General features: G+C 39.6%; 1 protein-coding gene across 1 annotated transcript in view; it reads left to right on the top strand.

Moving 5' to 3' along the window:
- Exoc6b (exocyst complex component 6B) overlaps positions 1-23,816 on the top strand; it is a 500,761-nt gene that overhangs the window by 363,780 nt on the left and 113,165 nt on the right. The window contains exon 20 of the mRNA XM_005369834.2: positions 17,305-17,378. Coding sequence (XP_005369891.1) covers positions 17,305-17,378 — 74 coding nt within the window. The remainder of the gene's footprint in view (positions 1-17,304; positions 17,379-23,816) is intronic.

The raw sequence follows: 23,816 nt of genomic DNA, 5'->3' as shown, positions 1-23,816 counted from the left end.
CCCCGCCCCGTATCAAACATTAAAGAAGAAATCACATCTGTGACCACATCTTTATCCACATGCAGGAAGCAAGAACTAGAAGTTGGATGAGACTCTAAGATGAAAAAAATCAAACATTAAAGAAGAGGCTATTTAAATTAATTATATAATTGGCAGTATGGGGGAGGTATGGGGGAGGGGAGACCAAAGTAACTAGGTAATCTAGAAACACACAGACTCAGAAAGACAGAGGTCTGAAATTTACATGTAAGGGAATTTGACTCCCAAATTAACAAAACAAAAGCAATAATCAAGAATAAAGTAAAAGTTTGCCAACTTTAGCAATGTAAAAAAATCAACCTTCTAAGATTATCACATAGTTGGGTTCAAATGTCTAATTTCAGAAACTGTAAGATATGAAAAAACAAGAGCAGGAGCCCATTGCAAGGAACAGACTCAACAGAAGCTGCTTCTGAAAGGCCTGCTGTCAGTCACATGTGGGCAAGCTTTAAAAGAACTGTTCTAGAGATGTTCACAGAACTGTGGGGAGGTGTTGAAAACATAAAAGACAAAGGTGTGAGCAAAATCCATTTACTAATACATAGAGAGAAGGATAGAGGGGAACAAAAAAGATTTCCTAGAGCTAAAACATATAGTAACTGAAACAGAAAATTCACTGGAAGGAAGGATCAGTGACCATGAAGACAGAACAGAAAGAAAAATAAAGAAGGGTGAGCAGAGCCCAAGTAGGGTATGTCCATGGAAGTCTCCCTAGAGGGGGTGTGTCCACAGAAGTCTCCTCCAGAGGGGGTGTGTCCACAGAAGTCTCCATCAGAGGGGGTGTGTCCACAGAAGTCTCCACCAGAGGGGGTGTGTCCATGGAAGTTTTGTGGTTCTTTTGTCTCTTGGTGACCTCTGTACTGTCATTTTGCTAATTTTTTTTTTATTTTAATCCCCTCCCAGTCTCCAACTTTAGCTGAGGGTTTAATTTTCTTGATTTTTGTCTTAAATTTTATTGATCTTTTAATTATTTTTATGGTATTGATTTCTAATTTTTATTTCCTCTTTTCCCCCTAATTTTGAATTTTTGTTGACCTTTTTCTAGTTTCTTTATGTGCAACTTTATTTATTTGGTAATAATATTCTTTTTTGGTAAGATAGCCCACTGCCCTTGTGGTCAACAGCTATATGGGTTGTCCTTTTCACTTCTTTAGTCTATTTATATCTTTGAAGCTAAAATATATCTCTAGTACTCAACATGTTGGTCTTTTTTGTGGAGTTTAATCTATTTACATATAAAGCAGTCCTTGACATATAAGTACTTGCCTTAGTGTTTTCCTGTGGTCTGCTGTTTCACCATTCATTGGTTTCTTTCTTTTTGATTTACTGTAATTCTTGGTGATTCATTATGATATTATACTTCGAGTGCATGACTCTTTCTACTGATTTCCTTTTTTGAGGCAGGGTCTCGTGTAACTCAAATTGACCTTGAACTCCTTGTTTAGTGGAGGGCAATCTTGAAGTTGACAGCTGAACCCTCTACTTGTGTCTGAATGTTATGCTGGGATTAAAGGCCACACATGCACCACTGGTTTCAAGTGGAATCTGCTAGTTTTTACTTTAAGGTTTTCATGGGGCTTAAATGAAACATTTTGTAGTTATAATTTTCTGTTTCAGAGTGATAGCAATCTCATATGAATACACTTTACTCCTTTCCTATTTTTCCTTTGTGCTGTTATGCCACCTTTATTTTTATACTTCTGTACTCACTGATAGATTACGGAAGGTATAGTAATAGCATCTAATGGTTTTGTAACTTTTACACCAAATTTGACGTGCTTTCCACCTGCTCTCATTTTGCTAGTGGTTCCCACTGCTGTGTTATTCGTGCTGTTTGTTAGTTCTTCTTGTTTATATTGAGCTCTCAGCATTTTCTAGATAGATAATATGTTGATGAACTCCTGTCTTAGTGTGGGAATGTCTTCACCTTTTTATTTCTGAAGAACACCTTTGCATGGTTTTGGACTCTCAGTTGGTGAAGTTTTATTTTTTTCTTTTATTTCCCCCTTGAGCACAATGATTATATCACTTTACTTATTCTTGGCTTGTAAGACTTTTGTTGAAAAAGTCCATTATGGCTACAAACATTTCCTTTTGTGTGACCAGTCTCTCAAATCTGATCTTGCCTTTTTATTCACATTTTAAAAATTATCTTATGTGCATAGATGTTTGTCTATGGACTATGTGTATGCAATGCCTGTGGAGGACAGAAAAGGTCATCATATCCTCTAGAACTGAAGTTATAGACAGTTGTGAGCTGCCATGTAGGTTCTGGGAATAGAACCCAGATCTTCTGATAGAGCAGCTGGTTCTTAAATCAGTGAGCCATCTCTTCAGTCTCTGACCTTGGCTTTTCTTTCTCTTGAGCTGATCTGGGGTTGAGGGTTTGTGTCCCATGGTTTCTAGAGGCCCTCATGCTTCCCAAGATTTAGGAGTTTTTGGATAGTATTTATTTAAGCTTTCTGACAGTTTCCCCTTCTTCTTTGTGACTCTTATGCCTTGTTCAGTTTTCTTTCTTTTTCTAGCCCTCTTTCTGGCCAGTTTTAAATGTTTCACCTTCCCGTTTACTTATCTTACTCTTGCATAGTTCATCCTGCAGGTGACGCTTTATTGAATTTTTCAGTACTGTCCTACTGTTCTCCAGCCTCCACCTTCTTATTTAGTTCTTTTTATGTTTTCAATTTCTTTATTAAATTTCTCGATTTTCTGGTGTATTGTTTTCCTAATTCGGTTTAGTTTTATATTTGTGTTTTCTATTTACCATTGAGCTTTTTAAATATGATTGTTTCTATTCTTTTTCAGTAGTTTGAAGACCTCCATTGCTTGGACCAGTATGAACAATGTTTGTGTTTCCTTAGATAGTGTGTAGTTGTCTCTTTCGTTATCTGGGTAGCTCTGCGTTGCTGTCTTTTTTTGAAGGAACATACATTTCTTTTGGTCTCTACAGACTTTTTCAGACAGATAAATCTTTTCTATTTGTGCTACTATAACAATATTCCTGAGATTTGTAACTTATAAGCAAAAGAGATTTATTTCTCACAGTTCCAGGGTCTGAGAAGGCCAGGATTGAGACAGTGCAGGGTAGGTTGTTTGGTGGGACTGCCGCTTTGGAGGTTTCACCTTGCTTCTGCGTGCTTTGGAGGGAGGAATCCTGTTCTGGAGTTGAAGAAAACAGGACAGTTTCTCAGGTTGTTTTGCAAGGGCACCTAACCTCATTCAGAAGGGTAAACACGACTCAGCAGTCACCCTTTATTTCTTTAGATTCTGGGCATTGAATTCAAGGCCTTGCAGGTACTTAGCAGGCAGTCTTCAATGAGCTACTCTCCATCATTTCTTTGTTGGACAGTCACACCTCTGCATACCATAGGATGGGGGAGGAACCTTCAGCATCCATTTTGGAGGGAGAAGAAAGCATGCAGCTAGGGAAGTGATGGAGTGGACAGGAGCCATCCATATGGTTCTCAGAGGGGTTCACAGCTGGAGGCCTAATTAGATCCTTGTGGTTACCAGGTGGCTTTAACTGATGTGTTTCGGAGTCTAGATGTCAAGCTTATCCTATATGTGTTGGTGACTCCTCCTAAGTTAATGCCTGGGTATCTGAGTTGTCAGTATAAGCCTCTGACTGTGACCCAGCCACAGATTTGCTTCAGGGTTCACTTCCACTACCCAAGTCTTTAGATACACTTCTGAGGCACAATTGACCATGTCTTCTTCGGGTTCTGTTTGTAGTTGGGACTGCTGTCTACCAGTACCTAAGAGGGTTTGTCCTCCTTGCCAGAGCTTCTACAGGGTCTGCTGTAGTATGGTGTAGTACTGTCTGTGTAGTATTGTGCCTACCCCACATTCTAGATCACTGTTTCCCATTCCATACTTCCTAACTCTTCATTTCTTTGTGGGCTGAATTCTGAGTATAACTACTTCTAACCATTGATGAGTAAACCAGAGTTAACCCTCAGCGGTGGCTCTAGAACCACACACGAGAATAAGATCAGCAGTCACATCACCCAAGACATATGTGGCCATGGCTCCTTCAGGTTTCTCTGGTTTTAGCAGGAAAATCTTCCAAAGCCAAGTAGGTTTATAGCCACATCCACAGGGGTTTGGGGCCATTTCTAGGTCTAGAGCTGGAAACAATGCTGTTAAGTTTGTCCCTGATACACCGTTCTATCCTGTCACTGGACCCTGCTCCTTTGTGGTCTCTGCCAGGCCTTCACCACATTCTCTGTGAATCCCAGTGCTCTCACAGAAGCACTTCTGTCCATAGATGGCTGTGTACTTATTGTGTGGGCACAAGTAGAAAAACACCTATCCCACCTTTATTGTGTTGACTGTTTTCTTTATGAGGTGTCTTCTCTGTGTTTGACTGTATCCAGTATGACTACCATTGAGTTAATACTTTATTACATGTTTAAATACAAGTTACGATTTAAACACAAGATATGTTTTTTGGACATTTTATTTAGATCTTTGCATTGTATTGTTTTCTATTCACCTATTCACAGTTTGGTAAAAACACATACATGTATACTTTTCAGGTGTACAGTATTGTACTGGTAACTGTGAACACATTGATCTAAATCCACCCACCCCTGAAGTGAGAGATCTAATGAGCCTAGTCTCTAGGAGCCTTCTCCTTCCCTCTTTCCCCCTTCTTTTGTTTCTTCTTGACATGATTTTCCCATGGAACTCCCTTTCTGTTCTGGCCAGCTTCTTTCTGACCAGCGCGTCCTGGAGTGGGTTCCCCAGGGAGTCCATCAGTTCCTCTGCAATTAGCCTCCTGGAGCTACCTTGAAGTGATGCAAGAGGGTTTGGCTTCCCCAGAGCCATCCTCTAGTCTAAGGCTCCCCTTATCTGCTGCTCCAGGGAGACAGACACCAGGAAACCATTATGTTAATACATCAACAACAGCTTCTATTTTTTTCAATCCCCCCCCACACACACACAAATCGGTGACCTGATATGATCTTAAGATGCAAACAAGCACCAACATACTTTATTCTGTGTGGTGCTGAGAATCTTGTTAGCACTGACCTAAATCTTAAGCCAGTCATGTATGAGTGTTTTTGCGTACTATCTGAACTAGATACTTCCTGGAGCAGTGCTATACTTATGCTGCCTAGAGGCCTTTTTGTAGTTTGTCTTTTAGCTTCCCTCCTCTCCAAACATGCTCTCTTTTCTTCCCACAGTTACTCTTTCACCCATTTGTCGGCTGCTATTAATTTTCCTTTTTGGAAATACATTGTTCCCATTACTCATCTTTCTTTAAAAACTGTTCTTGTTTTATGAACAATGTGTAAAGAATCAGGTTATGTTGAGTTTTCCAGACTTGCTTTAGATCAATTTCTGAATTTCCTGTCTAGCTTATTTTCGCTTCACCCACATGGCATGGGCACAAGCATGCTTGTGCACATACACGCACACGCATAGGAGAAGAAAGCATGTAGCTAGGAAGTGACTGGGTGGGCTGCATGGATCACAGTGGGGCGCACAGCTGGGGCCTCGGATCCTAGTGGTCACTGGGTGGGCTTATTTAAAAACACTCTTTTCAGAGACAATGAGAAGAAGAAGGCAGAGCTAAAGGACACATGGGACATGGAAGCAGAAAGGAGACGGGGGTTTACATGGAGAAATGGGAGACAGGGAGGAGTGTCACTAAAGCACACTTGGTTTGGGAATGCTATGATGATATCTAATATCTCATATGCTGATTTAAAATAAGTTTATAAAGGAAGTACATAGCAATACACCATTTTAAATACTGGTAAGCCTGAAAGAACTCTAATATCCTGAAATGTACCAGGATCATTTAAGATGAGCACAGTTCCACATTTTGTACCAATGGTGTTGGCAATGGAAGGGGAAGAGTGGATTTTTTTTAAATGTTCTGTTTATAAATAGAGATTACAGACTGCTGCTCCTTTGACTTCTTTTCAAATTAATTAATTAATTAATTTTAAACAATCCTTTCTCATTTTACAGACCAATCCCATGTCCCACTCCCTCCCTCCTCCCGCTCCCCCACCTACGCCCCACTCCACTCCCATCCACTTTTCAGAGAGGGTAAGCCTTCCCATGGGGAGTCAACAAAGTCTGTCACGTGGCTTTGAGGTAGGACAAAGGCCCTCCCCACTATGTCTAGGCTGAGCAAGGTATCCCTCCAAAGAGAATGGGCTCCAAAAAGTCTATTCAAGCACTAGTGATAAATCCTGGACCCACTGCCAGTGGCCCCTCAGATTGCCCCAGCCATACAACTGTCACCCACATTCAGGGGCCTAGTTTGGTCGTATGCAGGTTCCCCTGCTGTCACTCCAGAGTCAGTGAGCTCCCACTAGCTCAGGTCAGCTGTTTCAGTGAGTCTTTACCATCATGGTCTTGACCCTCTACATAATTATATTATTGCTCCTCCCTCTCTTTGACTGGACTCTGGGAGCTCTGCCCAGTGCTTCACTTTGGATCTTTGCATCTGCTCCCACCAGTTGCTGGATGAAGGTTCTATAATGACAGTTAAGGTAGTCATCAGTTTGATTACAGGGGAAGGCCAGTTCAGGCACCCTCTCCACTATTGCATGGGGTCTTAGCTGGCGTCATCCTTATGGATTCCCGAGAATTTCCCTAGTGCCAGGTTTCTTGCTAACTCCATAATGGCTCCCTCAATCAAGGCATCTCTTTCCTTGCTCTCTCTCTGTGTCCTTCCCCCATCTCGACCATCCTGTTCCTTCATGTTTTCCTCCCCCTGCCCCTTCTCACTTCTCTCACTTCATCCTCTCCTTCCGCCCTCCCCCCATATTTCCAATTTTCTGATAAGACCTTGTTTGTTTTCCTTTTCCAGGGGCATCTATGTATGTTTCTCTTGGGGTTCTCCTTGTTACCTAACTTCTCTGAGGTTGTGGACTACAGGCTGGCTATCTCTTCCTTAACATCTAGTATCCACTTATGAGTGGCTACATAACGTGTTTGCCTTTCCAGGTCTGGGTTATCTCACTCAGAATGATTTTTTCTACTTTCATCCATTTGCCTGAAAATTTCAAGATGGCATTGTTTTGTTTTTTGTTTGTTTGCTTTTTTTTGTAGTCTCTATTGTGTAAATGTACCACATTTTCTTTATCCATTCTTTGGTTGAGGAGCATCTAGCTTGTTTCTAGGTTCTGGCTATTATGAAGAATGCTGCCATGAACACATTTGATCAAATGTCCTTCTGTTATAATTGAACATCCTTTGGGTATATGCCCAAGAGTGCTATTGCTGGGTCTTGAGGTAGGTTGATCTACCATTTTCTGAGAAAGTGCCATATTAATTTCAAAAATGGCTGTACAACTTTGCACTCCCACCAGCAGTAGAGTGTTGGGGGAGGGGTCACTTTGTTTCTTCCTGGCTTCAAAAACCCACATAATCACACAGAAAGTGTATTAATCACTGCTTGGCCCATTAGCTCTGACTTCTTATTGGCTAACTCTTACATCTTAATTTAACCCATTTCTAGTAATCAGTGTATTAGCACGAGGCTGTGGCTTACTGGCTAAAGTTTCAGCATCTGTCTCAGGCAGCGGCACCTCCATGGCATCTCTCTGACTCTGCCTACTTTCTTGCAGCATTCAACTAGCTTTCCCTGCCTACCTAAGTTCTGCCTTGTTCTAGGTCCAAAGCAGGTTATTTATTCATTAATAGTAATCACAGCACACAGAACGGACTCCCACATCACCTCCCTTTTCTGTTTAAATAAAAGGGTTTTAATTTTAACATAGTAAAATTACATATAACAAAACTACATATAACAAAATTATCAAGAAAGAAATACAGTTACAACATTTATATCTACTTTATCTTTTATCATAACTAAGGAAAACTGTAACTATAAATTCTTCAACTCCATCAAATACTCCAGAAGCATATAACATTATCCAAGTAAACAGGAAGTACATTGTAAGTAACTTCCAAAACTCTAGAAATGGCAGAACCATCTTGCTGCCTGGGTAGTCACCCAATTTTTTTCTGTACCATTGGGGCATTCATCTTCAGCCTAATGGCCCATAGTATCCAGCAGACTTTTCCAATAAGCAGGAAATTTCAAAGACAGTTCCACCTATATTGGCAGTTTGTCAGTTACTTTCTTCTGTATCCTGAAGAATGTCTAGCAGACTCTTTCATGAAGCAGAAACCCTGAGGGATCATCTCACCTTTAGGCAAGTTTAGCAGTCATTTCTCAGTGGGTCCTGCATGTCCAGTTTAGCAGTCCATGCAGGAACAGTTTCTTGCCCAAATGGCTGGCAAACTCCATAAGGAGCCTTTTTGATGCCCATATTCCTCTTGAAGTAATTGGTGCTGCCAGGAGCAGATGTGTCTCATTGTCATGAAAAGTCCTCTAAGTTATTAAAATATTTTAAATGCCATATTCTGAAGGTCTCTGAAGATTTGAAGAATACCTATCTAACTGAAATATATCTCTATACATCTAGAAAATCTAACTAACATGACTACAAGCTTGACTATTATTATAGATAAGTATCTATTAATCTATATTTCTTAATTACATTACATTTTTAAAATGAACTATACAATCATAATACCCTAATCAAGAGCAGAAATATACATATAACAAAATTGACCTTAAATTTTTATCAATAAACCAAGATCCATACCATTGCAAATCTCTATAGCATATCGCCTTTTAAATGTAAACATATATTTATCAATATTTGGGAATATGGGCGTAGTTTTGTCCATATTGCTTCCTGCTGTTTGGGGACGCTGTTAATCAGATCTTTCATGGTTTATATTGTGTGCTAGGTTCATCTCAGTCAGCAGTTTGATGAAATAATTTTTGAGGGTGTGCACTGCAACATTTCAGGGGATCGTGCTCTATCCAGCCACACCAGTCTGAAAGCAATCCACAGGTTCTCATCCTCTGTGGAAACAAGAGAAGAACCTCTTTTTCAAAGCAACATATCCTTAGACCAGATTTGGAAGTCATGATACATTTATAATATACATGCTGGTTTAGCTTAGCAGCCCATACAATTAAATGTCTCTCTGTACTTAGCTCATTCACAGAAAAAATTCAAAGAAAACACAATAGTATACATAATCTAGACTCTCTGTGTATATTTCATCTTTACATGGCTTATTTTTCTTTTCTCCTTTTAATCTTTGCTGTCTCTTTAAAGACTTTGCTTTTTAAAAGAAAACCTTTAACTTCTTTTTATGACTCTTTATACTCTTTTTCTTCTTTCTCCCAAGCCTATGTAATTTATCCAGCACTAAGACTCATTTAAAGTTCTTTTATGTCTGAATATGTCCTATTGTGAATCTGTAATTCTTTATTGTCCAGGAGCACTTCTTAAAATGCTAAGCACTTCTTAAAAAGTTAAGCTGCTACATTACTAGGGTGTATATGGTACTACCTGCTTGCCCTGCCCAGTCCAGCATGGCAGAGCTGCTCGTGCCTCTGAGCTGCCCCACTTCCAGGCACATAGCCAGTCCACATTGCCACCAAGCAAGCTGCAACACTCTGCTCACAAACCCCATTCGAGTACTTGATTTCCTGAAAGAGCCAGAGTTCATGCTAATAGCATGGCCCACTGCCAGGAAGCTCCTATTTTGAAACTGCATGGCTGCTATTGATGAATCAGTAAGACCTCTCTTTAAGGAGCCTTGACATGCTGCCAGCAAACAGCAAGAAGTTGTGTTAGACTTTGTATTTTTGTGTCTAGAATTCATTTTCAACCTCTCTCAAGTTTTTAAGTGGATTTTAGTTAGCCATGTTGGCACCAGTCTGTTGGAGGTCCCACCTGCCCGGAACCAAAATAATCACACAGAAACTATAATAATTAAAACACTGCTTCCGGGCAGCCGGGAAACAAGTTTTCCCTCCTCCAACAGTAGAGAAGTGTTCCCCTTACTCCACATCTTCTCTAGCATAAGCTGTTTTCAGCTTTTGATCTTAGCTCTTCTGACAGATATAAGATGGTATTTCAGAGTCATTTTGATTTGTATTTCCCTGATGGCTAAGAATGTTGAACAGTTCCTTAAGTGTCTTTTGGCCATTTGAGATTCTTCTGTTGAGAATTCTCTAATTCTCTGTTTAGATCTGTACCTCACTTTTTAATTGGATCATTTGGTATTTTGATGTCTAGTTTTTTGAGTTCTTTATATATTTTGGAGATCAGTCCTCTGACTGATGTGAGGTTGGTAAAGATCTATTCACTGCCTCTTATTGACTGTGTCTTTTGCCTTACAGAAGCTTCTCAGTTTCAGGATTTCCATTTTTATTGTTTACTGATGTGGGGTTGGTAAAGATCTATTCACTGCCTTATTGACTGTGTCCTTTGCCTTACAGAAGCTTCTCAGTTTCAGGATTTACATTTTATTGTTTATTGTACTCAGTGTCTGTGCTACTGGTGTTATATTTAGAAAGTAGTTCCTGTGCCCATGTGTTCAATGATACTACCCACTTTCTCTCCTGAGGGTCAGTATGACTGGATTTATATTGAAGTCTTTGATCCATTTGGACTTGAGTTTTGTACACGAGGATAGATAAGGTTCTATTTGCATTCTTCTACATGTTTATTTGACTCCTTAAATCCCTTTTAACTCTAATTCTATTGTTTCAAATTTAGTTTTCTGTAGGTATTTTGTGTGTGACTGTGCATATATACCCATGCACTTATTCCTGTAAAAGTCAGCAGTCAAACTTGAGTTTCATTCTTTAAGTACTGTCCCCTTGTTTATTTAGACCAGGTCTTCCTTTGACCTTTGCTATTGTAAATTTTGGGGTATCCTTTTGTAGTCACCAAATAATAGTGTGGAAATTAGATTACCTCTCATTAATAAAAGAATTTAAGATGGAAAAACTCCAGGCAAATAAGCTGTGCATCTTGGCACCTGCTCAGAGGAGGAGAACGAAGAGATGGGCAACAAAAAAGGCCTTGCCATTTGAGTGAAACCTGCCTGCAAGTAAGCCACATGGTAACAGGTACCCATAAAGTGAGGAGGAGAACTTTAGAGATAAGGATAAGCCCAAAGCTTTAGAAAGAACATGCTTTAAAAAATAGAAGAAAAGGAAAAATCCTTTTCTGAATACTTGACTGTGGTCCTGTAGGCTACTGGGGGTTGGAATCTGGCAAGGAAAGAATATTATCTCATTAAAGCTAGGTATAATTATACTGACCATTTCTTTAGTACAGTTTAAGGAGAACCTGCCTTCCTGAGGGATGGTCCTTAACCCTGCTCAGTTAAATTGTGAGGTGTCCATCATAGCCAGAGATTTCATCCTCTTAGCAAGAAAGAAATAGTTTTCCCTTGAGGGACCTTTACTGCTGGCCTGTCACCTGGAACTTAGCCATAGATCCACCAAGCCTCAAGGAATTTCCCCAGCTCCTGGATAACAAGAATTCACCATCATACCTGGCACCCCCCTTTTTTTCTCATCTGGCTTCTGGGATCAAACACAGATCCTCATGTTTCCAAGGTAAGCACTTTACCTACCTACTGCATCTTTAGTATTCACCACACTTCATACTAAAGTATTGTTTTCTTCAGCCAATTGGGAATGTACCAGATAAAATTTGAAGCCTCTGTTTTCTTCCATGAAATAATGGACTTATAATCGTCAACATCTTTCTGAAAAGAAATCTAGAAAACCTTTTGAAATTAGCAATTTTTTCTTTTATCCTTTAATAACTTTATTAGACTGTGAACATTATTCAAGTTTTAAACTTATAGGATATTTTGAAAATTAACAATTCTTTGTGTGTGTGTGTGTCATATTTTTATTATTTATTAAAAGCAAAACAAAGATCAATTAATACAGGGATTGCTAGTTAAAAGAGGACAGAAAATTCTTGCTCAGTCATCTATATTTTCTCTTTTCATAAAAGCAAAAGGAAGTGAGAGGCATAGGCCCAAGTTCAAGGGCACACTTGTCTCCAAGTCATAAAAGAAACTAAAACTCTAGTGTAATATGAAGGGGCCTTGCTGAACTCCAGGTATACAAAAGGTAATCCTGGGTTTGGACTCCAGTTAGCAAAAGAATCAACATGTGCCATGCTACACCAGGCACAGTTGGACTTTCCACTTAGAAAAGGGCACATAGACAATCTCAGCGCCAAGACAAAGCCTGACCATAGGACTTGGTAAAAGTCTGCAACAAGCACCATAGCATCCTCAATATGAAGGATCTGAAAAATATTTTAAATGAAAACATCAGCAAAGCAAACTTTTAATTTAGTCTAAATAATTATGTTTTTATTTCAAAAGATTTCAATATATATATATTGATATATGTATTCAATATATATATAAATATATATATTTCAAAAAAAATATATATATATTCTATGTGCTTCATTTGTGCCATGTTTTGTTTGGTTGTTGCTGGAAAATTGGTTTTATTCTGATCTTTATGCCTGTGAACATTGCGAATATACTGTATAAATAACTTTTAAATAGACTCTGGCCTATTTGTTTTGACAACTGTCACTGTGAGTGTAGCTTTCTCAATGGGACTTGAAGCATAGGCTCTAAGCTAATTGCTCATTTTTCCACTTTTAATACAGTTCAGTCATTGTCCTTTTTCAACAGCCATGGCCCATCGCTCATTCTGGGATCCTTCATACTGAGGATGCTATGGTGCTTGTTGAAAATTAACAATTCTTAAAATGATGACCAAATCTCAAAGGGTTTGTGTGTTTAGAATGTCAGAGGTTAATATCAGTGGTTTCCTTTCTCCGAGGACTCTTCTCTACCTATGTGCTGATTTTGCTGTAACTTTGTGAGCCTCCTTTTAACATGTCCTATACATCTTTTAATTAATTAGACATTTTTTTTGAATTTCTGAATTGAGTCTCTGAGTCCATACTTGGTACCATATTACACTCAGTGAGTCCCTCCTGACAGGACAGGGCACAGGATGGAGAGAGTGTACTCCATGGAATGAGTTGATGCTGCTTGCAACTAGTATAACTTACCTAGCAAACAGATGCCGACTCACCAGAGTTTGGCTCCATCCCCAAGCAACAGGAACTAATGAAAGGGAGGATTTGGTTCTGTGTGAAATGAAGCAGGATTTTTGATTTCCTGGGTGGTACTGAGACTGCCCTATAGAACTCCAGGCTGTGGACACTTTCTTGTTGTCATAGGTCACCGAAAGCCTGCAAGCCTACTGTCCAGAAACAAGTTCAAGAAGGACCAGTCCATGGTTATATCTGTGCTTCCAATTGGCTGGGATTCATGATGTCAGAAGTCCATGGCTCTAGGGACCTTACCATGTATACGTGAAATTGGCTTGTTCACACATCAGCTTTCCTTCCCACCTGTCAGGCAGTGTTTGAGAGTTTGTACATGTAAGCCTGTCCTGCTGTGTCGCTTATTGCTAGAAGAAGTACTGCTGATCAGTGCTGTTTTATATCACCATGCCTGCACACTTGTATTTCCTTTTCTTGGGTTATGACAGTTTATAATACAAAGAAGAGATCACTGTCTTCTCTGTAGCAGCCTTGAGTAAAATCATGAGGTAGGTGCTTATTAGCATAAGTCCCATGTATATTATATTTACATAGTTGAAATTGGCCTCTGAATGGATCATTATTTTTCTTTGAAATGGTCACATTTCATACTAACTTTTTCATATATATAGTTTTTACTCTAGGAGGCCATATTTCTGAGACTATATTAATTTATGGTTATAGAAATTTTCTTTCATACATTTTTTAAAATTTTTTCTATTAAATGAAAATTTCCGTGTTGTGGCTAACAGCCTAGTCATATTAACTACCTCAAAACAGAACAATTATTTGCCTATAGTTGTTGCTTTAAATAAATATCTGCTCATTGAATCATCCCTGGTTCAGCTCTGTTTCTTTTTGTATTTTGTCATATGCATAGGACAATATTTCTTGACACTGGTTTGCCAAACCTCTGAGAATTCAGTTAAAGCTATGAACCTCCATTTGTGGAGAAATGCATATTCACAAAAGCAAAATATATAAGTATAAGGATAATCAGTTATGATATGCTTGCCACTCTGCCGACTGCTTTATATGTGTGGCTTGGCTTAATCTTTATCACTACATTATAAGAAATAATCTTGTATTCTGAGTTTTATTTAATGATTTTTAAGACATAAACAGGTGAAGTAATTTGTTGAACTCAGGAGTTAGTAAGTGGATAAATGGAGCTCCGGTTCTGATTTTTATGACCTCAAATACTGTCTCCCTAAAGGCATTGTGCCTGTGGTTTTAGGGAACTCATTAGTTTATAAGCCTGCAAATTGACACCTGGGTTAAGGACCTTACCTGAAACAATCCAGACACTTTTGTTACCTGTAATAACCTAGACACTTTTGTTACCAATTATGTGTCTAGTGAGTCTTGATTTTTATATAACCTGCTTAATTGAAACATAATATTTTTGAACATCTACTATTTTGAATAATTGTTAGTCTTTGTGATAAGGTCCTTATCTCTAGGGAATTTACTATCTTAATGGGATTGTAAGTATTATAGGAGTTTAATTCAGTAATAGAGGACTTGTCTAGCACAAGGCCTTAGATATGATGCCCAGAACTGAAAAAAGAATTATATATGTGAAACAAAGAAAAAACTATAAATATGACTTTACACTAATTAGATGTTTCCACAACTGATTTATGGAAATTAATCTCTTCACTTTGTTGTACCTGGCATAATTACTATTATCTGATTCTCTTTTATAAAAAGGCTACCATGTCTTTTGGAAACCTGAGGATTTGATGTAACTGGAGGTTTCTCTTCTGTCCGTTAGTTTCCAAATAAATACTCAGAGGCTTATATTAATTATAAAAGTTTGGCTGATGGCTCAGGCTTATTATTAATTAGCTCTTAAAACTTAAAATAACCCATTTCCATTATTCTATATTTTACACAAGGCTCGTGTCTTGTTACCTCACATCTTCTCCAGCAGCTGCTGGCATCTCCCTGACTCTGCCTTCTTTTTCCCTTTATCTTTGCTTGGATTTCCCATGTGGCTCTAGTCTCCCTAACTATTGGCCAAATCAGCTTCTTTATTAATCAGTGGTAATAAAATATATTCACAGCATACAGTTGGGCATCCACATCAGTCATAAAAATCAGGTTGGTAAAGTGACTGAGAGTTCAGCATATAGCACATTCAGACTCCTGAGTTGGTTTATCTGTCCTCCAGAGAGCATGTTCAGTGAGGAGTGACATGAATACAAACCTAGCTCCCAAGCCTTTCAGTGGTGTGCATGGGTAATTCTGTTGAGTTGGACATAGACAGGACAGCAGGAACATCTCAGTAGTTAGGCATTTTCACTCAACCAGAGCTCCTCTTGATAAAGAGGACTTGAAATAATGCTTTAAATGAGGCAACTCGAGCCACTCAAGGCAGTCTGTCAACCTTGGAGGAAGTGTGCGTAAACTGAACAAGGCTATTGGAGCGAGAGGTCATAGCTAGAATTTAAAGAACTTTCAATACGAGTATAAGGTGAGGAAAATGTACATTTGGGATACACAGTTCCTGCACACTAGTTTATCAGATATGATTCTTTCTATTGCTCATTGCATATCATTATTGATATACAGGGTACACTGTGTCAAGCTTTCCTTTAATATGCATGTCACCAAATGTTTGTACAGTTTTAAAACTTTACTCTTTTAAAACTTGGGTCCTCCTTTGGATAATGTTGGTTTCTAAGTGGCATGTGAGTTTTCTTCTTAAAACAAACTAACTTTACTAAGACACTATATTCAGAGTCGATGTCTTTTTTATGTATCCTTTTTGTTTGAAATGTTTATAATAAGAGTATTTTGTATGTAGGTTTATAGTACATTTGTACTATATTTAAATTAGTTTGATGTATTGATTTGTAATCCTTTCATATAATGTCCCCTTGTCGCTACAGACTAAGTTATTGGCATTACTGTTTAAAACTGGGGCAAGGATTTTTTTGTGAATCTGTTACAGTTTCAAAATGGGTGGAAAGAGGAGACACAGGCAAATGGGCAGCCGTCATTGTTCATACATCATCTTTTGAATATATCCTGTGTAGAGAGTCACCTAGTTTTCCAGCTATAAAAAAGAAAAATATACCAGTTCTATGAGTTCTCAAATTCCAACTTGGGTGGGGAATATGTGTTTGAAAAGAAAACACTTCATGTATTTTTAAGTACTCGAGCTGATGTTAATGTAATTAGTAGATGGATATGAAATGTTCATCATGCTTTGACTTCACAATAAGAATTGAAGATACAGTAAACACGCATATCTTGACTGTATATGTGCTTGTCAGTGTGGAGGGAACTTCAGACCTTTTGGTTTCCTAATAAGCAGAGCTCAGGGACAATAAAACTTGACATTCTTACCAGTACTAGCATTTGTCCCTGTAGCCCTAGGTAATTTTTTTCTTGTTAATGACATGGAAGCCAGAATTATAAGGGATCATGGTCTCAAGGTGCTACTGTAACTACAAATAGCATCCATGTGACCTCTTCAGCCTAAGAGGAGACAGGTGGAGGGAGAGAAGATGGAATTTTTATTAGCATGAAAATGAAGTCAAGGGCAAAGACTGCAATAGAAGGACAAGCATATGCAAATGTCCCTTAACATTTGCAGTAAGCTTCATCCAGGTGGGCATCTTCATATCTGCCAATACTTCTTTGCTTTTCTAAGCCAAACTCAGATCAGGGCAGCAGCGGCAGCAGCTACTGCTTCTGCTAGTGGTGTGTGTGCGTATGTGTTGTGTAGGAGGTTGGCACTCATGAGATAATACAAATAATCAGTGAGGGAATAATTAATGATGTGGCAGGGAATATTTTTGATAAATGCTTAGGGAATGAGGTGACAAGCGTGAAATTAGAAAATTCCTTCAGCGATCTGAAATATAAATAGCTTTCGGAACTGAAAAGAGTTTCTCAGCTGAAGATTTTATTGTGTTGAGAGGAAAAACTTTTTTCTTTTCCCCCCTCCCTTCCTCCTTTGCAAGTTGTTTGTCCATTCACAAAACAAATACTCTGAAGCCCAGTGCGGCTCATGGGAATAAATTTCAGGTCGAATTAGTACAGTTTCCTTGCTGTCAGGATGCTGGAATTAATGGTGTTTTGATGACACGAATTTTGAAGGGCCAACAAAGAAGCTGAAGGGAGAGAGACATGACTCCTTAGAAGCTCAGTTCTCCTCTCCCCCAGCCTCTCTTGTCTTCCCTGTCATCCGTCTGCCAATCTCCCTGTCCATGGTTAGTTAAAGGCGCTTTTTATCCTCTTTTCTTTCCCACAGAGTTTGCCAGATCCGGCCCGGTGCCTGGGTTCCAGGAGGACACGCTGCAGTTGGCCTTCATCGACTTGAGACAAGTAAGTCTTTGTGTTTTTGTTTTTTGTTTTTCTTTTAAGATGTGTGACTGAAGACCATCAGGTCTTAAGGAAGAGGGGAGGGGAGGGGTTTTGGCATTGGTGATTCACACTGGAGACCTAAGGGCTTTTCCCTGTGTTTGAGGCCACCTCTTTTATTTAGCTATCTGAGATCCTTAGCTATGGTGGAGTAAAGGTTTTGTGGGTAGAAGGGAAGGCAGGGGGTGGGAAGAGGGATCCACAGAGTAGAGGGACTCAAGTGACCCTCAAGTGATGCGGTCCATTGTGTAGCCATTGACTTCTGCAGACACAGCGAAAAGATGACTCGTCAAACCCATGCTAAGCAGGTGCACTGATGCAGAGACTGCCCGCCTGGAGAACTTTGTGTGTGGATAATGTAGCCTGCAGTGTCAAAGGAAAATGAAATGTTTTCCTTCCTGGGTTAGTCCAGTTTGTTGACTTTTTTTCTGCTGCCTCACACCTTCTGTTACCTCCTGTGTAAAATGTGGTCAGCCATCAGCAACAGAAGGGTAGTGCTTGAAGATGGTTTTCTAAGGTTCTGACCAGACATGCTAGCCAGATGGGAAGTCCTGTTACAGTGTCATGATAGAGGCTAGTACTTAGGTCTACCTGAGCTTTGGCAAGTCCACACGAAAGAAAGGCCACCCATAGTGCTGTTCTTGCAGGCTGTAAGGGGTGGGTTGATAGGCCTGGTGTTTTGGGTATAGTAGAAAAAGACGTGTGGGGGCCAGAAGGGAGAGCTGTAACTGTGCTCTGTCATCTCTTCACTCTGAAGATGGATGGGGTTGGATAGAAAGTGCAAATGAAGTGAGCATCAATGACTGATGCTTCTTTCCTATTAAAACAATCTTTTTTTTTTTGTCTGTTTTAGAAGGGGGCTGGCTTTGTTTCTCCTGCCATAATGATGCAGTGCCTCTTGTTTTCAGAGCTGACATAGTTTGCATTCTGAAAACTTGTAGATGCCCAGGGTGTTTCTTAAAGCTGTAGAACCCCTTGTCTGGGTAACCTCCTTACCACTGTGACTGGATTCCTGCCGGAATAGCTTTTAACCTATAATGGATGGCCTGAGCTAGCCCTGGACCCTTGTGGATGGGCAGTGTAATCTGTCATCAATGACAATTTTGGAAAGCCCTGTTCAGCAGAATCATGTGTCTATAAACCTGCCAAGGTTTGAGGATTCAGACCACGTCCCAGAAACGTGTGTCAACTTAATATTTGGGGGCTGGGTTGGGGTTCTTTCTCATAATGCTTTCCTAGCATTGTCAGAAATGAGCTATCTCCCTCCACACTGAACACCTTCCACCTGTAGATTTGAGGTACCCAAGTTTTAGCCTTTTATCTAAGATGGGAAGATTGAGATTTTGCTTTAGGGTTCAGTGGGGATCCATTCCTTTCCTCGCCAATTTGTGCTCTGAAACCTCGAAGCCAATTCATGCTTCTTGGAAAACAGAAAGTGATTTTCACTGGAAGAACATATACTAGAAAAAGTCTTTCCTTTTCCGCTGTTGATGCAAAGGAAATGTCATTCACTAGTTTGTGGTTTGGACACCTATAGAATTCACAGAAAATGTGATCTGGGTGAGAAGTGGGAAAGCACATGCAGGGTGAGGTGGGCTGAGTCAGTGGTGAATGCTCCAGTACCTGTGAGCTCCAGGTGAGCAGTGGGGGTGTGGATGCTGAAGTTCCTATTTGTGCTGCACCCCACACCCAGAGTTTCTTTTATGATGCTTGAATGATAAAGCCCAAACTACAAAATTTTACTGACTATGACAGACTGTGTCTACTCACACCTTCCTCTGTTACAGCAGTAGGAAAGGGACAGTTCCCAGCCTAGATGATTTGAACCACGTCCTTAGTTTAAGGCTGTGTTAATGGATAGACTGACATAATGCAAAATGGTTCTTTCACATCCTGTTCTGAAAACAGCTTTTATTTTTCATTCATCTAGGCCTTCTCAGATGTTCAAACTACAGGGAGACTTCCTGTTTGTATGTTACTGTAGGAGTGACTTATGTTAAATAAGATGAGACATGGTTAAGTGTCCTGTTATTTGAATTCCTCACAATCCTAAAGCAGAACTTTAAATTGGGGATGGAGGCTAGTCCTAAAATTGTACAATTAGAACTTGACATATTCCCTGGTCTTTGCAGAACACCCAACCCAGACTGTGCATTGTGTCTCCTTTGGGGAGAACTCTACCCAAAGCAAGAAGTTCACCATCAGGCAGTCTCATTATCATGAAAATGGCCATACCCTATCTCAAGGATAACCCTTTGAGTCTGTGTTTATTGTCTGCTTGTTTTAGAAGTTGTGGCTTTTACTTTCTGTTCTTAATGCTACCAGATATCCCCTTTCCTGGTGCTGGTGTCTTTTCTTCTTGCAATAGTGCTTCCTGCCTGACTTGTAGATGGTCTCATGACTGAACCTGGATGTGGGGCTTTCCCTAGCCCTGTTCTTTCAGATGCATCGGCTCACAGATTCCAGCGTTTTCACAGCTCTAAACCTTTTTAGGCTCTGATTTCATTATTTAGCTTATTAACAGATTTAATAGCTGTGCCTGGCCCAAGCAGAGCCACAAAAGGCAGAATGTATGGTGAATGTCCATGTGAGAAGGGGCCTGTCTTGATGTACTGTAATGTGCATGCTCTCCCAGTGCCATTCGGATACTGGTTGTTTGCCTCTCTGGCTTCTAGTAGTGTCATGCTGATCGTGTGCTCATGTTCTCTTGTGTCAGTTAGACTTTCAGATGCAATTAGGTGAATGCTAATTTAACACATATTCAAAACATGAATGTTGATGAAAAAGTCTCTGTATAGTCTATAGTGGTGGTAGAGTGTCATTTAAAAGCTCTGTAATTATATTAGAGAGAAAATTAGATGTGGATCAAAAAGCTGTTTATCCTTTTCACTTACTTTATTTCCATTTTACTACTTCTTAAGGTAAAAAGGGAAATGACATTTTGGATTTACAAGCTTTCATTAAATTTCAGAGGTAAAATTCATTGACATACACTTTTCGTTTTTTAAGATTCTAGGATTAGAAAATCTGCTATTAATAATAAACTATACAGTACAAATTGAAAGGTCTTTCTTTTTAGCATTTTATACTTACGTTATAAAAGTTCAATTTCAGTACAATTTTCTTGCAAAAATGTGTGTATATTTATTTCAGTTTCCAAGCTTAGGTAATGTTAAAGTTTGAGGACAAAATAGACCCTCGTTTAGTGAACTTTTTTAAAGTGGCATACACACTCCTGGAGTTAGTGGTCTCTAGTTATTAATCTTTAGAAATTGTAGAGGGCCAACAATAGATTCTTAGTGACTCTTGACTTTTTAACAGTTCTGTGGCAAAACATGAAGTAAAAATGCTGTTGAATATTAGCATTAGATTTTCATTTCAGTTCATTTCATCAAACTGTGAATGCCTGCTGTGCACACAGCTTAAGTGGAAAACAGCAAATACACAGTGAGAATGACTATGACTTCTCCCAGAGGAGCAAATGCTGATCACCAAGTCCTTAAATCTAATATGGACATGTTGTGATAAGTATTGTCTTAGAGACATAAGAACGTTGTATGTATTTCAGTTGTTTGATTCCCATAACATATTATCTTGCACCATATGTGAAGCCAGGACTCTTCTATTCAGCAGTTCTGGGTAGTTGAGCAGATCTCCATACTGCAGTCAGCTGCTGGATTGAAAAGACTGGGCTCTTGGTGTCTACAGTCACCTCTTCTCTGCTCCATGTGGCCTGATCAAACCATTTGGCAAGTGTTCCAAGAGAGGAAGTGGGCAAACCCATTGAGGTCTATGCTCAGAACCAGCAGATCATCACTTCTGCCACACCCTTCTGTCCTTAGCTAGTCTTAAGGTCAGTTCAAATTAAAGAAATTGGGACATAAGATGCACCTTATATTCTAGCTGGAATGGAATGCTTCTGTATGAAAAGTGCAGATCAGGGGCAGGATTGAGTCTGTCATTATAGGCACAAAGAGCTGCAGAATGCTCATTTAAAGAGTTAAAGTGGAAGAAAATTAGGCTATGTGTGTGTGTGTGTCTGTCTGTCTGTCTCTGTGTGTGTGTGTGTGTGTATGTGTGTTTCAGTGTAGTGTGTATTGGTTTAACTAAAATGTAGACTCTATTTCTTTGGATATTAGAATTTTCTTTAACTCTTATCCCCTAAGTTTTCTTATTTAGTCTTTATTCTCTGCTGTTCCATTTCCTTGAGAATCTCTTTTGAACGTCCCATTTATCCTCCTCCTTTAAAACTGTAAATCGTGCCACCCTAAACTGTTTGGCACTGATGTTATTTTATTCACATTCTCTGTGAGGGCATCTAACTCCCCAAAGATGTGTTTTCTTTCTTTATTTTAGTTTTCAGTGTTCACTGTCTATATCTGACAAACACTTAACAGTTTGAGATGTTCTTTCCTTGGTAACAATCACTGTGTCCTCTGCTTCTTAGCTCCAGCAGTTACTCACTGTTAAATTTTTCTGAAGCTGAATGAACAAGCCTATGACATTGCATCAGATCTACTGAATGAAACTTGTTGGCAAGGTACTTCCACACTGAGCTATCCCAAGATATCTGGGCTTTTTTTAGAATGAGCTGCAGATATTCCCTCTAGGGCACTTATTCCCCAACTTCTTGCCTGTGTCTAAAGTAAACACAGTGCATTTCCATTGCACAGTCACGCTCGGTCTTGAAAACAACAGTGTGCCTAAAGAGATGCCTGTCCACTTCTTTGTAGCTGTTGAACAGACTATGATGCTATTTTTGTTAAAGTAAAAAGGAGCCAATAACTTTACTTAGAATGGGAGAACATCTCAGAAACTTTTGTCCAGCATCACCTCCTATTTTCTGTTATGTCTTGATTATACTCAATAAAGGTTTTGTTTTAAAATCGAATGTCTATGTATATTGAACATTATGTGTTTCCTAAGATGAACCTTCCCTCTGTTAACCATTTGAATGCTAGTCTTAGTAGAAAACCCACTTACATCAAAGGCTGATTCTGTGATCGAGCACACATCAAACTATCCCTCTGATCCACAGTATAACCATTCTAAATTACTGCCTAACTGGGAGACTTTCCCAGAGGCAGGTAGGAATGAGACAGATGCATATCTCAAAAGGCCCAAGGTGCCAGTTATCAGTTTCTTTCTTATCACAAACAAGAAGTTGCTAGCAGGAAGCCACCTCCCACAAATGCTTCTTCATACTAGTCTGAACCTGCTGGAATATGAGGGACTTTTAGACAGTTTCCAAAATTATTATTTTTTTTATCATCATTATTATTATCACTGTTGGCAGGCCCTCACTGTGTAGCCTAGGTTAGCCTTGTACTCTTGATCCTTCTACCTCAAGCCCCTGAGTTCTGGAATTATAGAAATTTTTCACCTGTGGACCTTGCTAGGGTGCTTTTGGTGTTTAAATGGCAAATAAATGAAGACAGAAAACAAAGTTCTTTTGGATATGTAGGTGAGAGACCTTTTGGGTACCTAGGAGCAACACAGCAGATTTTGGCATATTTTCCCATAAAAATGCATTAGGTTTGTCCTTTTAGCTAATGGGCCTCTCAGATTTTCATTGTCTGTTATTACTGTCAGCTTGTCTGGCCACAGCCAGGAGTTAGATTGACTGTCCACATGTTTTACTGTATCTTGGAAGAGTACTGAAGACCTTTTCTACTGCAGGTTAAAACAACAGTTTCCACAAATGGGTCTGTTCTGCCACAACCCTCTGCTCTTTTCACCAGCAGAAGGACTACCATAATTTGTTGTGTGTGGTATTTTGCCAGCATCACTCTCCATAGTTTCCTACCAGGTCTGGCAGCTCAGTAGTCAGGGCTACATTCTGTTTTAGACTGTGAGAGTAAAGTAGTAATAGGAGTGGCGGGGCTGCGTCCCCGGCACCCCGACCACCTGGCTAGCTTATGCCCCGAAATAACAACACACAAACTGTATTCTTTTAAACACTGCCTGGCCCATTAGTTTCAGCCTCTTAACCCATTTCTAATAATCTATGTAGCACCACGAGGTGCGCTTATCAGGAAAGATTCAGCATGTCTGACCTGGTGGCTGGCTGCATCGCCGTCTGCCTTAGCAGAGCTATCGCATCTGCCTGGGAGAGGGAAGCATGGCGTCTCTGCTCCAAAGAGCAGAGCTGAGCTCACCCACCTATGTTTTAACCTATCAGGGCCAAGGCAGTTTATTTAACCAATGACCTTCCTCCATCACACTAACAAGTATAGTATAGTGGATTGCTAGTGGTTTCCACTTTAGTCCATAAATTGTATCACTGACCTCCTTTTTTTTTTTTTTTTCCCACTGACCTCCTTTTGCTTTATCTTAGAGGCCTGAGAAGCCTGCCAGGTAGCCCAAGGAGCTCCACTATGCTTTGCCACCGCCCCCCCCCCC

This window comes from Microtus ochrogaster, unplaced genomic scaffold (genome assembly GCF_000317375.1).
Source record: "Microtus ochrogaster isolate Prairie Vole_2 unplaced genomic scaffold, MicOch1.0 UNK62, whole genome shotgun sequence".
In the NCBI taxonomy this organism is placed as follows: Eukaryota; Metazoa; Chordata; class Mammalia; order Rodentia; family Cricetidae; genus Microtus; species Microtus ochrogaster.
The sequence above is the reverse complement of the archived record's forward strand: the minus strand, read 5'-3'. Positions and strand labels throughout refer to the sequence as shown.